Source organism: Dendrobates tinctorius, unplaced genomic scaffold (assembly GCF_039654945.1).
Source record: "Dendrobates tinctorius isolate UK_male_01 unplaced genomic scaffold, ASM3965494v1 ptg000022l, whole genome shotgun sequence".
NCBI classification, from domain to species: Eukaryota; Metazoa; Chordata; class Amphibia; order Anura; family Dendrobatidae; genus Dendrobates; species Dendrobates tinctorius.
Window position 1 is genome coordinate 26885491 of NW_027361690.1, and position 26242 is coordinate 26911732.

Consider the following 26242-nt stretch of genomic DNA (forward strand, 5'->3'; position numbering starts at 1 on the left):
GGAACCACTGGATTTTTCACCAATAGCCCATCAAAAATCTTTTTTGGGATAATGCCTTGATTAAAGGCTTTATCCAGAATCTCATAGATGGCCCCCATGAAGTTACAAGTGGGGTTCTGTGGAAGAATGGTATAGGATTCACGGTCTCTTAACTGCCGAAAGGCCTCTTTTTCGTACTTAAATGTTGGCCAGATGACCACATTCCCCCCTTTATCTGCTGACTTGATAACATCATTTAAAGATTTCAATTCCTTCAAAGCAACCCTATGTGCCCTCGTTAGATTATCCCCCTTGTGTGTCCTTGTTAATGTTTTTATGTCCCCCACAACAAGTTGATTAAATATCTCAATCGACGGGCACAGAGAGAAAGGGGGTATGTGGTAGACCTTGGCACAACAGAAGTAGGAAAAATACCTGGAGGACTAGGAGATCCCTCCTGTTCTAATTCCTCCAATATGCCAAGAGCTTCCTGTTCTTCCGCGGAATTCAAGGTAGTCCTGTCTGCTGGTTTTGTGTGAAGTTTTCATAACAAGACCTTTCTAAGGAAAAGTTGTATGTCCTTCATGGCTGAAAAAAAGTTAAAATCATTAGTGGGAACGAAATTCAGACCAAGACTCAAGACCTCAAGTTGATTGATTGTCAAAGAATGAGTGGAAAGGTTAATTACCTCCAAGGCATTTTTAGTTTTGGATTTCTTCGGGGTGGGGTCATTTTCCGCTTGTTAGAGGTTTTCCCCTTAAAGTACCCATGTCTTCCCATACCAAATCTCTCCTGATGAACATTATTAAGATGACCACTATTTTGTGGCTCCTCGTCCATAGACTAGGCCGAAGAGAAGGAATTACGATGGGCTTTGGGTATAGTTTGAACTGAAATTTGTTTCTTCCTCCATCGGTATACATGATTATTTTTATAGTCCAATTGATCTCTGATATTTTAGTTTTTGAAGCCACTATCTCCTTTTCCCACTTCAAGAATTCATTCTCAAGTTCCTTTTGTAGTTGTGAAAATGCTCTGCAGATAGCTTACTACTCAAGGATTCCTGTAGATTGTTAATCTCCAGTTCAACTTCTAATAGAGATGATGTATTGGACTTAATAAGTAGCCCCATATATTCCTGTGAACAGCCAGAGGATAAGTCCTCCCATTGTTTTTTCAATGTTTCATCTTCAATAGTGAAAGAAGGAAAGACCTGCACCCGGAGGCCTCTTGGGATTAGACCTTTTGCCAGGTATCTTTCTAAAAATGCCTTATTCTACCACAAACGTGTTTTTTTATTACATAGGTATTTGTTTCTCTTGCATTTAAAACCACACTAGTGTCATCACACTTTTAGTGTACAATTAATATGATTTATATTGGATGTCTATTGCAGGGTAGATGTCGATTATATGAGTTCACCATATGTATCTGGATTAACGAATAAAAGATAGAGAAGCAACCATTTGGAAAACCTTATGTCCAGAATGGGGAGTCATAACTGTTCTCTATCTCTTATGTGGGTCTTGGAGCTGATTATATACTCTTACTATGACCGTCTAATGTAATATATCTTTTTTGGATGTATATATACATAATATATAATGATCACTGTCAATTATTTCTATATTTTAAGGTGATATTTATTGTGCTTTTGTATGATTATAATCTTGTACTCCCCATCTCCTTGACGTTATGTTTATATATTTCTCTATGTTTTGGCCAGCAATAAAAATGATTGCGGCGGGCAGTTCTCGCGAATTTACGGTTGTTTGAATGATGACAATATTATCTGGGGTGGGAGAGTGATATAATTATTACATCATATTGCTAGTGTGATCGGCATGAAGATATTTCCATAGGATACTGATCTTTTAATATATGATAAATATGATTTTACATCTTCACCTTTGATGTTATACTTATACATTCCCTGACTCCTGACCAGTAACAAAAATGGCCATGGCGGGTAGTTCTCGCAATTTTTTGGTCTTTTTAAATGACGTTTATATTGTCTGGGGCAGGAAAGTGATGCTACATTCATATTTATATTATATTGTGTGATTGGCACTAAGGTATTTCAACAGGGCATTAAAGATCGTGCATTCCCCATCTTTTTTGTTTGACTCCATATTTACTTATTCCCTTACTTTGGCCAGCAGTCAAAATGGCCACCGCTGTGCGCATGCACGGTCAGTCTCACGGTGTTATGGGCGTTCCGAAAGGCGTCAATATGGCCTGGGGCGGGACAGTGACGTCAGGAGAGCAGTGTCTCTCTTTGTCCCTCCCACAGGCGATGACGGCTGGACGTGACACGCCAGTGACCGGGGCCTGCCTCATGCGCCCGTTCCCTTGCAGCGGCGCCAATTATGGACAGCTGTGCCTTGTACATATATACCCCGCATACCGAAACAGCAACACACAAGCCCCCCGATGAAGCCCAGTGCGAAACATGCGTAGGGGCTCTGGGACCTGACACACAGCATTTGCATGTTCCACATGGGTAGGCATGGTAATTTTTTCACCCTTTCCCCATATCCTCCTGCACATAGCACTTTATGAGGGTTTGTTTGTATGGCTTTCCATGTTCCTTGATATGGATTTTATCCTGGCAAAGTGATTGATGATTGGTAAGGGACTGTGGCGCAAATTTTTTGCATTTGCATACTAACATGGGGTCTGGATCAACTATGCTAATGTACCATTGCACTTGATTTTGTATATGCAGCGGTCTTTTCCCTTTTTCTTGTGTCACCCCTGGTATCTGACCATATGATTGTGCTTTTAAAACTTTTTTGCACCTGTACTAATAAAGAGCATATTTTCTTGTCACTATAATCTTGACTTTTGGATTGATTATTTTGGGCTTTATACTCCGCAGTTCTATGTAGGTTCACATGACTGCCATTAGGTGCAGAGATGAGATCCTAAGACCCCTTGTGAGACCATATGCTGGTGCGGTTGGCCCTGGGTTCCTCCTAATGCAGGACAATGCCAGACCTCATGTGCCTGGAGTGTGTCAGCAGTTCCTGCAAGATGAAGGCATTGAAGCTATGGACTGGCCCGCTTGTTCCTCAGACCTGAATCCGATTGAACACATCTGGGACATCATGTCTCGCTCTATCCACCAATGTCACGTTGCACCACAGACTGTCCAGGAGTTGGCGGATGCTTTAGTCCAAGTCTGGGAGGAGATCCCTCAGAAGACCATCTGCCGCCTCATCAGGAGCATGCATAGGCAGCCTCAGTAGTAAAAAGTTGTTCACACTTGTCAAACACTATGTTTGACAAGTGTGCCCAACCTGTCAATCAGTTTTCCAAGTGATGCTACAGATCGCTTGGAAAACGCTAGCATTCTGCATTCTAATTACGCTTGCAAAACTCTAGTTTTCGTGGGAATTCCGCATGCGAATTTTGCGTGACAGGGAGTTGCGGAATTGCAGCGGAAGTTTCCACGGCAATTCTGCACGTGTGCACATAGCTTCACTTAACAAAAAGAAAAACATGTTACCAAAATTGTGCTGATTTAAAGTAAAAATGTGGGAAATGTTATTTATGAAGTATTTTGTGTGACATCGCTCTGATTTAAGGGCACAAAAATTAAAAGTTTCAAAATTGCTAAATTTTCAAAATTGTTGACAAATTTCCATTTTTGTCATACATAAACGCAAGTCACATGAAAAATTTTTTACCACCATCATGAAGTACAATGTGTCAACGAAAAACCAGTCTCAGAATCAGTGGAATTCGTTGAAGCGTTTCAGAATTATTACCACAAAGCAACACTGGCCAGAATTGTAAAATTTGGCTTGGTCACGAAGGTCAAAATTGGATCTGTCACCAAGGGGTTAAAATGGCTCTTTAGAGACCGTTCTCTTTTACCTACAATGGAATCATGTGAATATTTTCTAATGAGAAACTGACATCTTCCAACCATTTTGCGGATTCTTTAGATTCAGTCAATATCCTAGTAATACTGTTTTCATAATGAAAAGACACATACAGTTTTGAGATTGAGGCTCTTCTCATGAAAAACATGGGATTATGGAAAGGAAGTGAATATGATCATTTAATTTTTCCCATAATTGTGTTGAAAGTTTGTTGCATTTATGTAGATATACGTTTTATTGTTACCTAGCTAAGGCTTTGGGTAGTGTTATTCTCAGATAGATTTCTGGTCTGGCCACTAAGGGGGGCATGATGAGTACAGTATATAGAGTTTAGTTTGTCCATAAAGACAGGACTGTAAGGTCATGTGTCAAAGAGTGGTACTAATATAAAATGGGGATCAGTTTCATGCCAAAAGAGATATGTGATAACCTGCAGACATATCTGTTTATTGGGGTGCAAACAGTAACTGACTCCAATGAAGGCCACAAGGAAGTGCCAGGTTCCATGCCCGGTAGAGCACAGGTAGGAGAGGAAGGGCTCCCCACTTGTGGACTACGATAGCAGTCTGAAACAGTAGAAAACCAATTGGGTAAATCATGCCTTACATAGTGCCACTGCTTGAGAAAGTGTGTCTGTGCTTGAACACAATTCCACAACAATCCCTATAGAGTAACCTAATTTATGGTCCATTTAGAAGAAATAATAAATGATGAATGACTATTGACTTGTCTACACAGGCCAGAAATCACTCCCCCCCAAAAAAAAACATTTGGACCCTGTGGCTAGACTTGAAAACTGCTGTTCACAAACTCTCTCCATCCAATTTCACTAAACTAGACCTAGCTTGCAAAGACTTGTGGGCCGCCCTCCCAGGGCTAGTGGGGTACTCGGTACCGGGCCCGCGGATCTCCACGAGGGGGGGTTGTTGTCACGGCAGCTATGACCCGGTCCGTGGCCCTGGGCACCCATTGTAAATAGCGGAAATGTTCATTGAATGATTTGTGACGCCACCTGTGGTGTTCGGCAAGAAAGGTGTTAAGCCGACGCTGTGAACAGATCCTCTGGGACAGATGGTGTAGTGCAGCAATGATGTTGTGGCCCTCCACAGGTAGGGCAATAGACCCAGGGCAGTGTAGGTGAAGAGATAGGGGAGAGACGTAGATGGTGCAGTGTCAGGCACAGAGATGTAGCAGATGTAGCAGTGCTGAGGGTGTTGGTGCAGGAATAAGCGGAGGACACCAGGGCATGTAGTTCCAAAGCTTTACTCACAGTCTGTTGTGCATACAGGTGCCCGCATCCGTGCCGTGTCCTCCAGGTCAGGGGCCCAGTCAACCTCCAAGCTAGATGAAGCACTCCGCTCCAACACTCCGCCAACATGTGCCTTTTCTGAACATGTCCCTTTTTGCGCCAATAGTAAAGTACTCTCAGTACTGAGTTACACTGGAGTTCCTCCTGTCAGATGTTCCTATGAACTCTACTTGTACGGCAGACAGCTGTAGCCTGCTTCAGGGACTCCTTGCTACTAAGTCCCGGCTCACTCACGTTGCTGTTGTGCCCCCAAGTCTTGTGTGGGAATAAAGTGGTGACAACTTCTATTGCTCCGGTGTCTGCTGCAGGACCATTAGTATCCATACAACCTCGGGGACCGGACCCCAGCCTTGCGCTGTGAACTTGGGAAGGGTTCTGCTCTGACCCTAATCCTCAGTCTTCCTCTTCTCCTTACGTTCCGTTCAAATCTATCTTTCTTATGAAGAGTCAGGCTTTCCATCTATGTCTCTTTCCTGTGCCAGCAGACCCAGGTCACTGAGGTCCTCCGGATCACAGCAGGGAAATCAAACACAATCCGGGACTGGTTGCCGTGAGCGACAGCACCTCTGTGTACGCAGGGGGTGCCAGATTTTTTGGCTCTGCTGGTCTGTTTTATCTCACACAGGGAGTGCTCTGCAGACCAACTGCTCTGTCTGCTTGCAAGACCAAAATTGACACAACCAAAACCCTCTTGCAGGGTTTTTTTCCCCCTTTCCTCCAGACTCTGTGGCCTTGGGCCACTTATAAGATCTGGGCTGGAGGAAATGGACCGGCCCCACTACCTTCCTTCAGTCCATTTAAAAAATTAAAAGCCCATACCTGGTTTTCTTGAACAATTCCTTGGTCAAATAACTTGATCAAGTTCACACTCACTTTATTATGCCCTGTTACTTACAGGCAACTTGCTGTGACCACAAGGCACTCCAGCGGATCTAATACGCTTCTGAGCGCAGCCTGGGGGACACACAGTGATCCTCAAATATGACACCGGTCACTGCCTCACAATACCTATTCACTCCCCCCTAAAGTCATTACTTTGTTGAGCCTCCTTTTGAACCAATTACAGCTGCACGGTGCTTTGGATAAGTCTCAATGAGCTTTTCACATCGTCACTGGGATTTTTGCCCATTCCTCAAGGCAAACTGCTTTGCCTTCTAGTTAGATTGCTTCCTCTGGTGAACAGAAGTCTTCAAATCTGACCACAGATTCTCAATTGGATTATGGTCTGGGCTTTAACTGGGCCACTCCAAAACAGTTACACGTTTCCCTTTAAACAACTCGAGTGTTACTTTAGTAGTATGCTTTGGGTCATTGTTTTGTTGTTTCACTGTTCGGATGGTGTTCTTGGGGTAATAAGCAGTGTTGGTTTGGTGCCATAGAACTTATGTTGGTGACCAAAAAGTTATATTTTGGTCTGATCTGACAACAGCCCCCTAAGATACATTTGGGGAGTCTCCCACATATCTTTTGGAAACTCAAAATGAGCCTTACAATTTTTGTGTGTAAGTAAAGGCTTTTTTTCGCCAACTCTTCAAGCCACCTCTATGGAGTGGCATATTGGGGTTGTATGGACAGATGTTCCAGTCTCTGCTTGGGAACTCTGCAACTCCTCCAGGGATACCTTTGGTCTCTGTGCTGCCTCTCTGATTAATGCCCTCCTTGCCCGTGCTGAGAATTTTGGTGGGTGGCCCTCCCTTGGCAAGTTTGTTGTGGCACCATCTTCCTTCCATTTGAGGCTAGTGCGCCTGATGGTGCTCCGGGGGATCATCAAGGATTGGGATATGTTTTTCTTTTTTTTTTTTTAAATAACCCAACCCTGACCTGTACTTCAACAACTTGAGAAGTACAGGTCAGGGTTGCGACGAGATCTCGTTGCAGAGTTCTCAATCTGAGCATGCGCCGCCCCCGGTGGCAATTTTCCCGGAGGCCACCGTATCGCAGTAATGGATGTGCGGTGGGGCTTCGGGCTTTCACAAAATGCCGGCAGAGTCCCCTGCACTACAGTGCACCGCAGCCATTTTCACCCACAGCAGCACACATCAGAACATCCCCTCATCCGAGCCTGCAGCAACGTGCCACTCTTGTTTCCTCCAGCAGCGACCCCGGGACCCTGCTCCACCGCGGCCTGTAAGGTGTATCCACATTATAAGACGCTCCCCCATTTTCCCCCCAAATTTGGGGGAAAAAAAGTGTATCTTATAACTCGAAAAATACAGTATATACGGTATATATATATATATGTACACACACACAGATTTATAAGAGTGTAGGATTTTCCTCATATATAGTCCTTTATTCACAGTGAGGAGGTGGGCGACCCGCAGTCATTCCTGGTTACTATAGTAACACTTTAAAACAAGGCTCATAAGCAGCATGCCAACACACTTTGTTTAGTTCCTTATTTTGGATGTATTATTCATATTTTCACACTTTTTAATGTATTATGAGAGCTTTGCAAAGGTTATGTTTAATCCATATAATTTTCTCTGCAGGAAAATTCCTATCCTATACTAATCATAACCTAAATCTATGTACAGTATGTACTTACATATATTTATCATAAAAATAAACATTTCGGCTTTGGGGCTATTAAGAAGCAACAATACTTAATCATATTGTTTGAAATCTATGAAAATGTTTGAATTGAATTCAATACAATGTGACTTCTCCAGCCGGTTAAAATGTTCCCACTACTGGTGGTAATAACATAGGTGGCCCAAGCAGATACTGTAGTATGGGATAAAGGCTGCAATCCATCCACTTGGGCAACCATGGCTAATGTTAGCTTTGACTTGGGCTAGAATGAATGCTCATTTCAAAAGACAAAAAAGTTGCTGCTAGACAGCTTAGGAAACGTACCATATTTTCTGGCGTATAAGACGACTTTTTAACCCCTGAAAATCTGCTTAAAAGTCGGGGGTCGTCTTATACGCCGGGTGTCGTCTTATACGACAAGTATATGGGGGGAGTGGTCCCGATGAACAAGGGAAGGTGTAAATGGTGTTCTCATCCCCCTTTTACCTCATTGGTGGCAGCGGTGCGGCGGCTCCTCCTTCAGCAGTGTGGCGGCTCTGTGCTGGGAGTTGGCGGTGGCTCCTCTTTGTTCAGCGTGGGGGCGCTGTGCTGGGGGGCGGCTGCAGAGGCTCTCTGTCCAGAGATCTCGGGAGACGAGATCTGAATCTGAGCATACACGGGCTCCGGCGGCCATTTTCAGAGAGGCCACCGCATCGCAGCAATGGAGCTGCCTGGGCCTCCAGGCTTTGGGGAAATGCTGGAGCCCCGACGCTGGACAGAGCCTCCGCAGCCACCCCCCAGCACAGCGCCCCCACGCTGGACGAAAAGGAGTCACCGATCCCCAGCACAGAGCCGCCACAGTGCAGATGGAGTAGCCGCCGATCCCCATCGGGACCACTCCCCCGCACCCGGCATATAAGATGACACATGGCATATAAGACGACCCCCAACTGTTAAGAAAATTTTCTATTTTAGCTGGAAAAGTTCGGGGGTCGTCTTATACGCCGGAAAATACGGTAGCTATATAGCCAGCTTGAGGCTCTATTCACACTTAGCATTTTTTGTGCTGATTTTACCTGCATTTTATCTGAAGGTGTCCATACGAAAATATGCAATAATCTCTGGTCATTGCATTTTTGCTGTCCTCTTTATTTAATATGTTTTTGCAGCAGATGTGAAGCATGTTTTTTTTAATGATTTTTTAATTTTTTTTTTTAGTACAGAAACACTGATTCTTCACTAAAAAAGTGCAAATGCATTTTTATATGCCTATTTCAGGTTTCTCATGGAAGCCTATACAGAAAAAATGCACCAGAAAAAGTAGTTTCACAGCATCTAGAAACCAACAACAGGCATCAGTTTTCTTGAAAAACAAACACACTTTTGTTGAACACTTAAAACGCAGCAGATTTTCTGCACAAAAACTTAACAGAAAAAACAAACAGTATTTATGTTATGTGGGAACATGATCTTAGGTATGTAGCATCTTGCAAGTCAGTTCTTGCAGTACATATGCAGATGCCTTCTTAAAGGTAATCTGTCAGCTAAATTTCACACCCCAAACTACTTACTGTATATGTGCATGTAGTTCTTTTAAGGACAAGTCAAGCAATACCTTTACATAGCCAGTCCTCTCCTTTACTGAGAAATCAGCATTTGAATTGCAGTTCAAATGAGGCTGATGAGTTACTGCAGATCTGAAGCCTCTGTCACTCCAGCTCTATTCCTCACCCCAGCACATTCATCTCCTGCTTGACTGACAGCCTCTATGCCGTGTGACTTCAGGCAAAAGAGTTGTAAGGAGGAGGCGATGTTGGGTGGGTAAAGAGCTGTAGTGACAGACTTCAGATCTACATATATCTCTTCAGTGTCATTTACATTTCAATTCTAACGTCAATTTCTCAGAAACAGAGGAACAGACTGGTCATGTAAAAGATATTGCTTGGATTGTCCTTGAAATGGCTAATAGTTTGGGGTGTGAAATTCTGCTGACAGAGTCACTTTAAAGGAAACCTTGTCAGCTGATACATGCTGCCCAAACAGTGGGTGGCCAAGAATGAGCCATGGCTGTAGTATTATATGTGTTTAAGGCCTGTTTCACACTTCCGTTTTTGACCATCAGTCAAAATCCGCCGTTTTTGCAAAAAAACGGATCCGCCATTTTTTTGGCGGATCCGTTTTTTTTCCCCATTGATTTGCATTACCGGCGGATCTTGACGGATGGCCATCCATTGGATACGTTTTTTTGCGGATCCGTCAATTTTTTTGCGCTCGCCGAGATGCCTGGACGGACCATGTAACTTTTTTGTGCTGCAGGATCCGCATTTTTATAGTACACATGCCCGGAGGAATGAAGTCAGGCGGAAATTTAACCCTGAAATAATTTCTGGCGGACAGAAAAAAATCTCTCTCCTTCCCGGGCAGCGTTTCCTTTAAAATTCTTCATTCGGCGGATCCGTCAAAAAAACGGTCCGGTAGCATCCGTTCACATCAGTTAACAACGGATCCGCTTTCCGCCATTTTGGCGGATTTTAACTGACACAAAAAAACTGGTGTGTGAAACAGGCCTAAGAGAAAAATATACTTTAATAGCCACTGGGGACTGAGCCGCGATATTGACTAGTCGTACAGGCAGGTCCCCGGTGGCAGGTCCCTGCCCATTGACTGGCAAGCCTTTGCCTGTGCATGCCTCTAGCAGAGGCTTGTCAGTCACTATCAGTGGGCGGGCAGAAGCCACAGGGGACCTGTCTGCATGACTAGTCACCCAGGCAGCTACTAAAAGTATGCTTTTTCTGAACCTCTAAAGACTTTCAGAAACAAGCCGACAAGGCTGTGATTCTACAATCAGTGGCCAATACATGCTGCACACGGTTTGGACAGCATGTATCAGCTGACAGGTTCCCTTTAAGAAACTCTTACTGGCAACCATAGAATTCAGTGATCTAATAACACCTACTGTTCGAAATTAGTAAAATTGCAAGGACTTACTTGGGAATGGTTACTAGAAGTTTCCATTTTTTCTTGCGATCGGTCTCGGGCCAGTTTTGCAGCTTCCTTAACTTCCTGAAATTTGTCTGCAAACTGTAAAGAGAAAAAAAAAAAAAAGTTAAACTGCAAACCTGAACATTTTGAAAATGAAGGAAAGTTATTTTGAGAGATAAAAGTTATTTCTACTTGACTCTGGCTTTTTCGAATAAAAAAAATGTGTATGCTAAAATGTTATCATTTGTTACAAACCCTTTGCATATCCTATCTTTATCATAAAATTCATGCACTGAACTTTGCCACAGTATGAACATCCTCCATGTACCCTCTAGTCCCAAAGTCAAATAGGTACTGTACAGCAAAAGAACATGACCTGCACAAATTCACTGAACTGCTTTTTTAGTGTAAATCAAAATTGTTACAACTGTTTTGCATCGCTCCCCTTGTCAACAGCATTTGTCATCTTTGCCTTTGTATTTACACAATGCATGTTTTATTCATTTCTTTGAGGAATAACACAGTAACAGTACTTACAATGCAGAATTGTAAGAAAAGATGCATCAACATTGCTTTACTGTCACACTGAACAGATCCCCGCAAAAGGAATGTATCAGCAGGATTTCATCTCACAAACTATTTATTTGCACATGTGACTCTTTCAAAGTCAAGTCCAGCAATAATTTTACATGGCCAGTCCATTCCTTACTAAAAAAATCAGCGTCTGAACGGATATTCAAAAGAGGCTTTAGATCTGAAGCTTCTGTCACTCCAGCTCTATTCCAGTGCCACCTTCTTCTGTTTGACTGAGTGACAGCCTCTATTCTGTGTGACTTCAGGCAAAGCAGTAGTCAATCAAGTAGGAGGCGGAGTGGGCGCTGAGCAGAGAATAGAGCTGTAGTGACAGAGGCTTCAGATTTACAGCCTCATTTTCATATCAATTCAAACTCTGATTTCTCAGTAATGGAGGAACAGGCTGGACATATACAGGTATTGCTGGGCTTTTCTTTGAAAGAGTTACACGTGCATATAGTTTGCAGGTTTGAAATCCTGCTGACAGATCCCCGTTAAACATAATGAGCTGCATGCACACAAATGTTTCAAACAAAATTCCATTGTTACCCAAATCAAAAACTTAGATTCATTAGTTATTTTTCTCCCCAAGATTATGCATGAAAATGTACTATCTGATGGGATGACTTTTATTTGACTAAAGTGTCTGGTGGCTTTGCATAATATATATATATATATATATATATATATATATATATATATATATATATATATATATATATATATATATATATATATATATATATATATTAGCTGAAGAGCCCGGCGTTGCCTGGGCATAGTAACCAACTGTGGTTAGTTATAACAAATTATAATGATTATATTGCACATAAAAACCGTGCATCTAATCCTATCCTGTGTGATACTGACTGCTGAGCCATGTATCTAATCCTATTCTGTGTGATACTGACTGCTGAGCCGTGTATCTAATCCTATTCTGTGTGATACTGACTGCGGAGCCTTGTATCTAATCCTATTCTGTGTGATACTGACTGCTGAGCCTTGTATCTAATCCTATTCTGTGTGATACTAACTGCTGAGCCGTGTATCTAATCCTATTCTGTGTGATACTGACTGCTGAGCCTTGTATCTAATCCTATTCTGTGTGATACTGACTGCTGAGCCGTGTATCTAATCCTATTCTGTGTGATACTGACTGCTGAGCTGCGTATCTAATCCTATCCTGTGTGATACTGTCTGCTGAGCCGTGTATCTAATACTATTCTGTGTGATACTGACTGCTGAGCCATGTAGCTAATCCTATCCTGTGTGATACTGACTGCTGAGCTGTGTATCTAATCCTTTCCTGTGTGATACTGGCTGCTGAGCAGTGTATCTAATCCTACCCTGTGTGATACTGCCTGCTGAGCCATGTGTCTAATCCTATCCTGTGTGATACTGACTGCTGAGCTGCGTATCTAATCCTATCCAGTGTGATAATGACTGCTGAGCCGTGTATCTAATCCTATCCTGTGTGATACTGTCTTCTGAGCCATGTATCTAATACTATTCTGTGTGATACTGACTGCTGAGCCATGTGTCTAATCCTATCCTGTGTGATACTGACTGCTGAGCTGTGTATCTAATCCTTTCCTGTGTGATACTGGCTGCTGAGCCGTGTATCTAATCCTACCCTGTGTGATACTGCCTGCTGAGCCATGTGTCTAATCCTATCCTGTGTGATACTGACTGCTGAGCCATGTAGCTAATCCTATCCTGTGTGATACTGGACTCCCCCTGCAGTCTGTGTCAGAGGGTGGTCTGTGGCGGCACGGTAATAACTTGTGTTATTTCCAGCTTTACAGAAGGACGATAACACCATAGAAATGATAAGAATAATAGGCCTCAGTTACCACAACTGTCTACAAAGAAAACTGTTGCTGATAGCAACCAATCACAGCTCATTCTTCATCTTTTAAACAGCTCTGGGACAGCGTGGCGAGTTTTGAGTGGCGACTTCTGTGTTTCGACTTTTATGTGGCGAGGTTGGTGTCTGTGTGGTGAAATGTGTGCTGAGGGTGGTATATGTGTTGAAGCACGTGGTAATGTGTGGCACATTTTGTGTGTGTGTTCATATCACCGTGTGTGGTGAGTATCCCATGTCAGGGCCCCACCTTAGCAACTGTACGGTATATACTCTTTGGCGCCATCGCTCTCATTCTTTAAGTCCGCCTTGTTCACATCTGGCAGCTGTCAATTTGCCTCCAACACTTTTCCTTTCACTTTTTCCCCATTATGTAGATAGGGGCAAAATTGTTTGGTGTATTGGAACGCGCGGGGTTAAAATTTCGCTTCACAAAATAGCCTATGACGCTCTCAGGGTCCAGACGTGTGACTGTGCAAAATTGTGTGGCTGTAGCTACAACGGTGCAGATGCCAATACATTCACTTTTTCCCCATTATGTAGATAGGGGTAAAATTGTTTGGTGAATTGGAACACGTGGGGTTAAAGTTTTGCCTCACAACATAGCCTATGACGCTCTCGGGGTCCAGACATGTGACTGTTGCAAATTTTTTGGCTGTAGCTGCGACAGTGCGGATGCCAATCCCGGACATACATACATACCCACATTGAGCTTTATATATTAGATATGTATACATACATATATATATATATATATATATATATATATATATATGTGTGTGTTTATATATTTGGATAGATATATATATATATATATATATATATATATCTATCCAAATATATAAACACACACATTATATATATATACACATACATATACATACACACACACACATACACACACATACATACATATACACACACACACAAGTGGAAACAATCTGAAGAATACTCTTCTTTTAGCTGCTTCTTGGAACATATACACCTCAAGTCATTTTGACATTGCTGTGCATATGTTAATTATTTTTAAACCCTTATGGCGCACTTTTCTGGCAGACTCCAGCCGAAATACATCTGAAAAAGATGATGTCCACATACCTTAAATCTGTTTTGAGCAATACAAATGTGTTAAATATCATGTCACAATGATCATAGTCAATTACTGTAATCCTTGGTAAAATCAGGAGCAATAAAGTGTGCTGTCCTGACAGTTTAATTTTTCCTTTCTCAACTTATTATGAAATATTATATACTATTAGATGCTAAAATGACATCATTTGAATAATGCAATTTCATAAATGTATAGAATGGGCTTTCTGTATCAGTTCCTCATAGTTTTTGTTCTTTTTAATTGATGAAACCCTGTTCAAGTTCCAGTGATGGACAGGCATGTCCTTGGCTCATGAGTCCTGTGTTTGTTGTGTGTCCATCTCATATCCAGTAAAGTTATTCCAGGAGGCAAACCGTGAAGGTTGCGGTTACATCTTTGAAAATCATTCAGAATTGTAACAAAGTACATAATTACAAAACATTAGTACAAAATTGAACAACATTTTGTTACTACAAAGTAAACATTTGTTGACCTGGTATTACATGTTAATCGGAATCTGTCAGCAGGTTTGTCTTCCATCTAAGAGCAGCATTATATAGAGCAAGAAAGCGTGATTTAAGTGGTATGTCACTTATTAGGCCCCGTGTTGTAGTTTCAATACAATCAGTGTTTTATTAGCAAGAGATCATCACTGCCTGACTAGGTCTACTGTCCATGGCAAGTCCAGCTGATCTGTGCAACCCCACCCCACCACTGATTGGCAGCTTGCTGCCAATGTACAGTGTAGACAGGAAACTGTCAATCATAGGTCCGAGGTGTGGATGGAGTTATACACAGCTTAGCTTTGACAACTGCTACATCTACAACAGGATCATAGCAAAACTATATTACACAACTACACTTGACCTCAATTATATAGCAAAAACCTGGTCGTGATCTGTAAAAAGATTCTGGCTTTGCAGGCTAAGCTTCATCAGTCTGCTGACTAACATTGGACTTGTTGGAGAGCCACAAAATTGTTAATTTAATTAAAAATGTGTAAATCCTGTAATTAGGTCTGATCTTGTTTTTTCTTTCAAATGAGAATAATTTCTTGGAGCCCTTTCAGGAAATTAATGGGGAAATCACACAGGTGCTGCTGAGAAACAAAACTTGTTGTGGGTGTATTGGCTACTCGCTATTAAACAGAAACAGCCTGATCTGACACTTATTGATTCACGCCAATCAGTACTGTACAAAACGATAACCAGAAGGAGGTAGGAAACATTTAATAAACCTGGCATTTTAACCGCAGGCAACTAAATGGGCTCTATGTTTTTAAAATCTAAAAATATGAAGAGTTTTCCATTTGTTTTTTAATCAATAAGAACAAACTGATTTGAAGCATCTAGGCTATGCTTAAAGGGGCTGTCTCACTGTATGATTATTGCGATACCTAGCAATCACAACAACAGGGGTCCCTAAGTCCCCCCCCCCACAATGAATGGAGTGGTAATATACATATATAGCAACATCTCTGTCCACTCTGCAAGACTGATGGAGATAGCAGTTCTGACAATCCCACAGAAGTGCATAGTACTGTGCTCACTAGGGTGACCGGATCTCATATGGGGGGGAAAAAAATGTCAGAATCTTGTTCGTCTGGACCCCACAAAACGATTCCCCTTTCCAGATATTGAGAGAGCCAAAATTTGAGCTCGATCAAACGACGTTAACCCGTGCCGCTCGTCGCTCAAAGTTTGAAAAAATCCAAATTGAGGTATTTTAAGATTTAGGTATTTTGCATAGTCTGTTAGACTATAAAGAATGTGACAACAACATTGCAGAAATAGCCCTGACCAAATTTTCGAACCATTTGTGGTATTTGAATGCAGAGTTGGTGGGATTATCGTTTTTTGATCCCACCATTACAGACAATGAAAAGTTGTTAATGGCTAATAAATTGCTCAGTAGCACAGATGAACCATCAGAGAACGCTAACCTACATGAGTTGATAATTTTACATAGTTATCTAATCTATTCTAGAGCTTTTGTTAAAGTAGTTTTTGAAACGTCAGAATATAATGCTCGGCATTTGCTTACAACTTGCAGGACATATTGCTTTTGTTCTTCATCTTTTGTCAGAAGGTCGTTAAAGTCGGTAACTTCCTACCTCTTTTAATTTTTCTTTCCTAACTTTTGGATTTACAACCCTAGCGTACTCTGATGGTTCATCTGTGCTACTGAGCAATTTATTAGCCATTAACAACTTTTCATTGTCTGTAATGGTGGGATCAAAAAACGATAATCCCACCAACTCTGCATTCAAATACCACAAATGGTTCGAAAATTTGGTCAGGGCTATTTCTGCAATGTTGTTGTCACATTCTTTATAGTCTAACAGACTATGCAAAATACCTAAATCTTAAAATACCTCAATTTGGATTTTTTCAAACTTTGAGCGACGAGCGGCACGGGTTAACGTCGTTTGATCGAGCTCAAATTTTGGCTCTCTCAATATCTGGAAAGGGGAATCGTTTTGTGGGGTCCAGACGGACAAAATTCCGATATCGATTTTTTGCAGTCACCCTTGTGCTCACACATGCTTGCTACCACTCCCTTAATGGGAATCTGTCACCTCATTTTTGGCCTATGAGATGCGGCCACAGCCATCAGGGGCTTATCTACAGCATTCAGTAATGCTGTAGATAAGCCTCCAATGTAACCTGAAAGATAAGAAAAACAAGTTAGGGCCCTGTCACACATAGCGACGCACCAGCGATCCCGACAACGATATGACCTTGTCAGGATCGCTGGTGTGTTGCCAAACAGGCAGCTTCACCAGCGATCAGCACCAGCGACACGCGGGTAATAAGCGACGCACGCCGCTTAGTTACCCACTGTGTACCTTAATTACCAGCGTGCTGGTGCAGGGAGCTGGTAACCAAGGTACACATCGGGTTTCTAAGCGGCGCGCGGCACTTAGAAACCCAATGTGTACCTTGGTTACCAGCTCCCTGCACCAACGCGCTGGTAACTAAGGTACACATCGGGTTTCTAAGCACTGCGCGCTGCTTAGAACCCCGATGTGTACCTTAGTTACCAGCGCCAGCTCGCTGATCGCTGGTCTCCTGCCTGCCACATGCAGCGATGCATGCTGGCCAGCGGGAGACCAGCGATCAAAAAAAATGTCCTGGCCATTCCAGGACGATCAGCGATACCCAGCAGCGGGGCCGGTCACTGGTCAGTGTCACACACAGAGATCTCGCTGGTGAGATCGCTGTTACGTCACAAAACTTGCTAGCGAGATAGTTGTGTGTGACGGGGGCTTTATATTAGTCACCGGGGGGCGTGGTCCGGTGTGGTGGGTGTCGCGGTCCGGTGCCTCCCATCTTCTAGCGATGACGTCCTCCTTTTCAGGGCAGAGTAAAGTATTGCATTGCGCAGGCGCCGGACCTCTCTAACCTTTCCCGGCGCCTTCTCATCTACTCTCCAAATCCCACTTTACTATTTGTACACTTACTTGACTCCATCCCATACCACCTCTTCCCCAATCTCATCACCATGCTTATCCCGGCCTTAACCCATCTCTTCAACCTATTTAATTCTGGTATCTTCCCTTCTGATTTCAAACATGCCACAGTCACCTATCCTGAAGAAACCATCCCCCTTGACCATGCCTCTACGTCCAGCTATCGTCCCTTACCGCTGTCGTGTTCGCCTTCAAACTTCTCAAACAGCATGTCCATGCTGAACTTAATTTCCATCTCTTGTCTAGCTCACTCTTTGATAACACTGCGCAACAAATTTCAGTGAAGTTCTTGTCCCGAGAAAATTTTATTGTATCTTATAGATTTTGATATGCTGAACACGAATATGTGCTCCAAAAGTCTGTATCGCGTAAAGTTTTTAACCCCTTCATGACCTCTGATTTGTTCGGTTTTTCGCTCCCTTTCTTTACAGAGCCATAACTTTTTTATTTTTCTGTCAATATGGCCATACGAGGGCTTATTTTTTGCAGGACGAGTTGTACTTTTGGTTTTTGGTTTTGCCATGTCATGTACTCGAAAATGGGAAAAAAAATTCCATGTGCGGTGAAATTGCAAAAAAGTGCAACCCCACACTGGTTTTTGTTTGGCTTTTTTGCTAGGTTCACTAGATGCTAAAACATACCTGCCATTATGATTCTCCAGGTCATTATGAGTTCATTGACACCAAACATGTCTATGTTCTCTTTCATCTAAGTAGTGAAAAAAAAATCCAAAGTTTGCTAGAAAAAAAAAAATTGCGCCATTTTCCGAGACCCGTAGCATCTTCAATTTTCGTGATCTCTGATTGGATGAGGGCTTATTTTTTGCATGCCGAGCTGACGTTTTTAATGATACCACTTTTGTGCAGATGCGTTCTTTTGATCTCCCATTACTGCATTTTAATGCAATGTCGCGGCGACCAAGAAAACCATAATTCTGGAGTTTTGATCTTTTTTCCTCGCTACGTGGCTTAGCGATCAGGTTAATTCTTTTTTATTGATAGATCGGGCGATTATGAACGCGGCGATAGCAAATGTGTAGGTTTGATTTTTTTATTGTTTTATTTTTATTTGGGTGAAAGGGAGGTGATTTGAACTTATGTTTTTCTTTTTTTTTTTTTTTTTTAATATTTTCAAACACATTTCTTTCATACTTTGGCATGCTTCAATAGCCTTCATAGGAGGCTAGAAGCTGCCACAACTCTTTCGCCTCTGTAACATGGAGGTGATGCACAGATCACCTCTATGTAGCAGAATGACAGCATTGCCGACCACAGGGTAGCACTCATAGCAATCTGTCATCAACAACCAGAGGTTCTACAGGAGACCTTGGGTTGTGATGGAAAGGCAGCGATGACCCCTGATCACGTGATTCCAGCCACGTGGCCGAAAGCTCCAGTTAAAGCCCGCTGTCAGCATTTGACAGCGGGATTTAACTAGTTAATAGGCGCGGGCGGATCGCGATTCAGCTCGCGCCTATAGCGGGCACATTTCAGCTGTTCAAAACAGCTGACATGTCCCGGCTTTGATGCGGGCTCACTGCCGGAGCACACCTCAAAGCGGGGGATACTGGCCCTCAACGTACTATCCCGTCCAGGGACAGTAAGGGGTTAAGAAACAACAGTTTATAGTCTACATTATGACGTCCGAGACACTACACACGTGCATTGATGTCAGCAGCAAAAGCAATTGTTTAAAAGAGTTTTGCAGACTACTTTTGTTTATAATCCGTGTCTAATGCTTCTCGAATAAGATTCCAGCAATAGTCAGCCAGCATAGATGCACTCCACTTTTCCTGGTAACCTTTTCTCCATCAGCGCAATGTCTTGGTGATATCTTTCACCATGTTCATCGCTAATGGCACCAAGATTGGCTGGAAAAAAGTTCAAGTGAGAATGTAGAAAATGCATTTTTAGTGACATATTGCATTTTATCAAAAGATATGGTGTGAGCATGTTGTCCACGAGTTGTTCAAAGTTCGGTGCCCTGCTGTTGCCATGGAAGTTGAAGGTCACATCTTTAAAGGCTCTCCATGCCACTTGTTCAGCACCTTGCAAAAGACCATCAAAGCTACAGTCATTCATTATATCTCTGATCTGTGGGCCAATAAAAATACCTTCTTTAATCTTTGCATCACTTATTCTTGAAAATTTCTTTCGCAAGTAAGAAATTTTTGTTCATTGCTTTGACAAAATTCTTCATAAGCCCAAGTTTAATATGCAAAGGAGGGAGAAATATCTTTGCTGGATCAAAGAGAGGATTATGTTTAACATTCTTCTGTCCAGCAATTTCTGAAATAGTGCATTTCTCGTGCACTACTGTCCCACTCACAAATAAAACAACAGTACTTGGTATATTCAAGCTGCAGTCCAATAAGAAGTGCAACAACTTTTTAGATCACCACATATGTTCCAGTTATATAACAGAACTATAACAGAATATTATAATGTTTCCTATCATTTCTCAAAAACCTTACGTGATAGGAAAAATCTGAAGTAATTTCTGAAATCAGCATGAAAAAATCTATCAGGAACACACACTCAAAATTGTCCAAGGGACAAAACCTTGGTAACACAGTGTAACCTACAATCCAGCTTCCATCTTCATGACTCCATCGAAACTGCCCAGACCAAAATTACTAATGTCTTACTTCCAAAGCTAACAGACAATTCTCTATACTACTCCTTCTAGACCTGTCCTCTGCCTTTGACGCAGTCTACTTCTCTTTCTTACTACAAATTATCATTTCCCTTGGTGTCAAAGACTTTGCTCTCTCCTGGCTCGCCTCATACCTTTCTAACCACACATTTAGCATCTCCTACACTATCTCCTCATCCCACCCCCTCTGTATTGGTTTCCTTCAGGCTCTGTCCTGGGATCTCTACTCTTCTCAATCTATACCTTTGGGACAACTCAAAGGCCCATGGATTCCATTATCATCTATACACTTCCTCTCTGGCCTAGATGCCACCTCTCTGATGTCTAGAATCCCATAATGTCTATCAGCAGTGGCATACCGCCAATGGCAGCATACCACATGGCTGGTATGGGGTCCGTGAGCCATGTGGCCCAGTGCCAATACCGGGCCCCCAGCTTGTCATCGCATGTTCAACTGTACTGGCATCCTCTATACTGATACTGTTGAACTTGAAAGTAATGACGAGAGAGTGAGCGTCAGCTGTCACTCCTTTTCCCATCAGTCCCCATCAGCGTCTGATGTCTCATTGTAGATGGTGTGATAACTTCACCACATGGCACCCGCTGCCCTAAGATGTGCAGGCACTACAGAACGTTTGCTGCTGAGACTGGAGCAGCAGGGGAATGAGAAGAGGCGAGTATTGTATTTATTTTTGTTTAATCAGCGAGTACATTGTGGTGGCTATAATATTGTATGGAGGCCTACAGGGAGTGCATTATACTGTTTGGAGGACTATTAGGAGCTGCAGTATACTATATGAAGGACTATGGGGTGTGCAGTATACTATTTGGAGGACTATTCAGAGTGCATTATACTATATGGAAGACTATGAGGAATGCAATATATTATATGGAGGACTTTGTGGGGGGATTATACTATATGGAGGACTAAGGGGTGCATTATACTATATGGAGGACTATGGGGAGTGCATTACACTGTGGGGTACAGTATAATATATGGAGGATTATAGGGTGCAGTATACTATATGGAGGATTATGGGGTGCAGTATACTAAATGGATGACTATGGGGCCCATTATACTACAAGGAGGGCTATGTGGGCATTATTATATTATAATATTTGTGGAGCGATGTGGTGGCCATTGTAATATTTGGAGGGTTATGTGGGAGCCTTTATTCAGAGCTATGTGGGGACCATTATACTGTATCAAGCAATTATACAGTGTGAAGGTTTGTGTGGGGTAAATAATACTGTGTGGATGGCTGTGTTGGAGACATTATACTGTTTGGAGGGCTAGTTGGGGCAATTATACAGTGTGGTGAGGTGTGGGCTTATACTGCATGCAGGGCTCTGTGGGGGTCACAGTTGAAGGATCATACTCTGTTGGGGTCTTCAAACTTTGCTTGGGGGAGTTGAGGTGGGGTACAGAAGGGTGATCATACTGTGCCTGTGGAGGAATTCACTGTGGGGGTTTCCTACTGTATTTGTGGGGCACTTTTTTGCATCATACTTTATGGGTGCAATGAAAAGGGGAATCTAGGTCTCCAGTAGGAGGAAAATTACTTTGTAATGACTACAAAATTACAAGAAATGCTTTTCTGTGATCCCGCTGAATATTATTGTTTTTGTGTTGTTGTTCGGAGGGGGGTCCCAATTAGAAGCTCTGCTCTGGGGCCCCATGATTTCTATGTACGCCCCCCTCAGCTAACCCCCTTACCCAATTTACCCATCACAATAAATGACATTACACTTTCAGCCAGAACCAGAAGTCCACTGCCTCGGGGTAACCCTCGACTCTGCCCTGTCATTCAAACCGAAGCTCTTGCCACCTTCAACTCAAAAATATTTCCAGAATCCGTCCTTTCCTCAACTCTGAAGCTATTAAAATGTTAGTGGCATGCCCTCATCATCTCCCTCCGTGATTGCTGCAATATCCTCCTCTGTGGACACACTGCTAACATACTTGCACCTCTCTAGTCCACCATAACTCTGCTGCATGACTAATCCACCTGTCCCTTACTCCTCTGCTTCTCTAATCTGCACATTCTTAATTGGCTGACAATTCCCCAACATATCCATTTGAAACTGTTAACATTAACCTACTAAGCAGTACATAATCATATACATCTCCAAACTAATCTCTCAACACACAACCTCCGGTTCTCCCAATACCGCCATCTCTCCTCCACACTCATACGTTTCTTACCCAATCACCTCCAACACTTCTCCAAAGCATCCCCATCCTCTGGAATTTCATGCTGCAACACACCCGATTATCTGCAATACTCGGAACCCTCGAAAACCCATCTCTTCAAAAAAGCTTACAGTCTGCAATGACCCCCTACCACCTCCCCACCACCAAAGCTGCTGCAACCCCCTATCCAACTGTCTCCTTTCCCATTATCCTGTAGAATATAGGCTCACAAGGGCAGACCCCCTCTGTTCTGAACTAGTCTGTCATTGTTAGTTTGTTCACCTTAATTTATAGTTGTATATAACCCCTTCTTATGTACTTCACCATGTAATCAATGAATACTTGGAAAAGTATTACCGTATATACTCGAATATAAGCCGAGATTTTCAGCCCAAAAAATTGGGCTGAAAGTCCCCCTCTCGTCTTATATTCGAGTCATATACAAAGGGGGTCGGAGGGGGAGGTGGAAGCGGGGGTGTCAGGTCATACTTGCCCGTCCTGGCGCTGTGTATTCAGCCCCCAGCTTCTCCTAAGCGCTCTCTCCTCCTGCCTTCAGCGGTCACGTGGTGCCGCTCATTAAAACTCATGAATATGCGCATATTCATGAGTTTTAATGAGCGGTACCACATGACCGCTGAAGGCAGGAAGAGAGCGCGGGGAGAATCTGGGGGCTCAAGACACAGCGTCAGGACAGGTAAGTATAGCGATACTCACCTGTCCTGTGTCCATGGCTGCTTGCTGCTGTCTGTCATCGGTCAGTGACTTCAGACATCAGAGGGCGCGGTGACGTGGTTAGTGCGTGCCGCGCACCCTGCAGTTTAGACTGACTGATGACGTGGCAGATAGCAGTGAGCAGCCGTGGACGCAGGACAGGTGAGTATCTGACACCCAGCGACGGAGAGGTGAGTGTCATTTTTTTTATTTTTACATGCAGCAGCAGCATGGGGTCAGCATACGGGGGAACAATCTATGGAGCTTCTTCTGGGGACACCATATGGGGGAATAATCTATGGAGCATTTCCCACCCTAGGCTTATACTCGAGTCAATAAATTCTCCCAGTTTTTTGTGGCAAAATTAGGGGGGTCGGCTTATACTCGGGTCAGCTTATACTCGAGTATATTGTGATCACTGCGACCCAAGTGACCCTAAACATTTGATATTCTCCTGGGCCTGTTGGTTAATGCTAGGTCTAGAAGTGCTCCCATCTTGTTTTGTCCTGCACTTGTTGCGAAAGAAATTTGTCTTTCATTTTTGTCAAAAACCGGATAGATAGCATTTGTACCTAGTTAGACAACCTTTTTTTGTTAAAAAAAAAAAGTGTCTACTGTCAAATATATTAAGCTATTGTTGTAAAAAAATTTTCTGTTAGTGCAGTTTTTAACTGTTTATGCTGCTTATCCAATTCTTAGTAGTCATTGATCCTTAGGCCTATACTTCCTACTCTGTAGAGAGCACTTCTCAGGAATGATCTCATCACCACAATCAGAATTACAATGACAGGTAGCACCTCGAACATTATTCATCAAGTGATTATGACAAGTCACCTTTCTTGACCTCTCAGAGGAACCTCTGCCCATGTCACAGAGTATCCCCACTTATAAAGACAGTAGGTCATCGGCTACAAAGTAAATGCCTAAATTGAGGTTCACACGCCTAAGCGACATCTTAGGCAAGGTTGACAACCCTTAATTGTATAGTAAGAAAATTAAAAAAATATGCACAATTATAAAAATCAAGACCGTGCTGTCTTTGGTCACTATGGGTGGGGACACCGAAAGAGAACCAACCCGAATTTATGGTCTAAAAATATTTTAATGATAAATGAAAAATAAAAATGCAAATATATATTTATATAAAAATTACCTTTATTTAAACAATGGTAAATGGTAGCACTGAAACAGAATGTGCCCGTGCTTGGATTATATACACATATATAAATAGATAAATATCAAATAAAATCGGCGGACCAAAAATTATATATTTTTTTTACTAAGTCTTATCACAACACATATACATACTGATGCAATCCATCAAAAAAAGAAATTATTTAAAAATAAAAAATTGAATAGAAAAAAATTGAAAAAATAAATAAAAATAAGTAAATTAAATTGGTTGTACATATGTAGTTCTATTTAGATGTATATCACCTCTATATATGCTCACTGGCTATCCAAAAGTGTAAAAAACAAAAAATAAAAAGTAATAAATATATATAGGGCAAAAAGCCAATATTAAAACCAACAGTGTGAAAATAGGTGAAAAAAACTGCTAGAGTGACATAATATAGTAAAAATAGCTGCTAAGTGAAGCAATATATCAAAAAATAAATATTAAGTGAGGTAATATATCAAATATAAAGTGCAGCAGTACCAAGGAACAATTGAGCATAAATGAGGGTCTATACCTTTAAGGTCTGCCGGTTCAAGCACAGCACACACCCCATCTATAGATATATCTATCGATCTACAGATAGATAGATAGTTAGATAGATAGATAGATAAATAGATAGATAGATAGATAGATATATATATATATATATATATATATATATATATATATATATATATATATATACACACACACACACACATACATACATACACACACACATATATACATACACTAACTGAAGAGCCCGGCACTGCCCGGGCAAAGTAACTAACTACAGTTAATTATAACAAATTATAATATATATATATATATTATATATATATAAATTACACTGTATATAAAGCTGAGTGTATAGCCCCACCCACTCCGCATAGCCACATTCACTATAATATCCCACATTATCCCGTCAGCCAGAGCTGCCGGACTACTACCCCTAATATCCCACATCGTCCCGTCAAAGCCACCAGACTACTACCCCTAATATCCCACATCATTCCGTCAGCCAGAGCCACCGGACTACTACCTGTAATATCCCACATCATCCTGTCACAGCCGCCGGACTACTACCCCTAATATCCCACATCATCCCATCAGCCAGAGCCACCGGACTACTGCCCCTAATATCCCACATCATCCAGTCAGCCAGAGCCACCGGACTACTACCCCTAATATCCCACATCATCCTGTCAGCCAGAGCCACCGGACTACTACCCCTAATATCCCACATCATCCAGTCAGCCAGGGTCACTGGACTACTACCCCTAATATCCCACATCATCCCGTCAGCTTGGGTCAGAGCCAGAGCGCTGAGTGAAACGGTCCTAACTTCCATACCAGGGATCCCTTTAAGAGAGGCCTGGGGTAAGAATCAGAGCGTTGAGGGATTTATCCTAACTTCCATACCGGCAATCCCTTTATGAGAGGCCTGGGGTCAGTACCAAAGCGCAGAGTGGATTTGCCCTGACTTCCATACCGGGGATCCCTTTAAGAGAGCCTGGGATCAGAACCAGAGTGCTGAGTGGATTTGCCCTGACTTGCATACAGGAGATCCCTTTAAGAAAGGCCTGGGGTCAGTACCAAAGCGCAGAGTGGATTTGCCCTAACTTCCATACCAATGATCCCTTTAAGAGATCCTGGGGTCAGAACCACAGAGCTGAGTGGAACGGTCCTAACTTCCATACCGGGGATCCCTTTAAGAGAGGCCTGGGGTCAAAACCAAAGTGCTCTGTGCTCCTTTCTGTGAGGCAGACAATGGCTGGGAGCTTATGTTCCCAGGGATGCTAGATTTCTCCCACCTAGCCAGTGTCTGCTGAGGTGTTGTCAAGTGG

At 42.5% G+C, this 26242-nt stretch overlaps 1 protein-coding gene across 2 annotated transcripts in view; it reads right to left on the bottom strand.

Annotated features, from left to right (window-relative positions):
• The window catches only part of HOMER2 (homer scaffold protein 2), a 377961-nt gene that overhangs the window by 125902 nt on the left and 225817 nt on the right, over window positions 1-26242 (bottom strand). For both annotated transcript variants that reach the window (XM_073568523.1, XM_073568522.1), the window contains one exon: window positions 10681-10773. In XM_073568523.1, the coding sequence (XP_073424624.1) occupies window positions 10681-10773 (93 nt within the window). The remainder of the gene's footprint in view (window positions 1-10680; window positions 10774-26242) is intronic.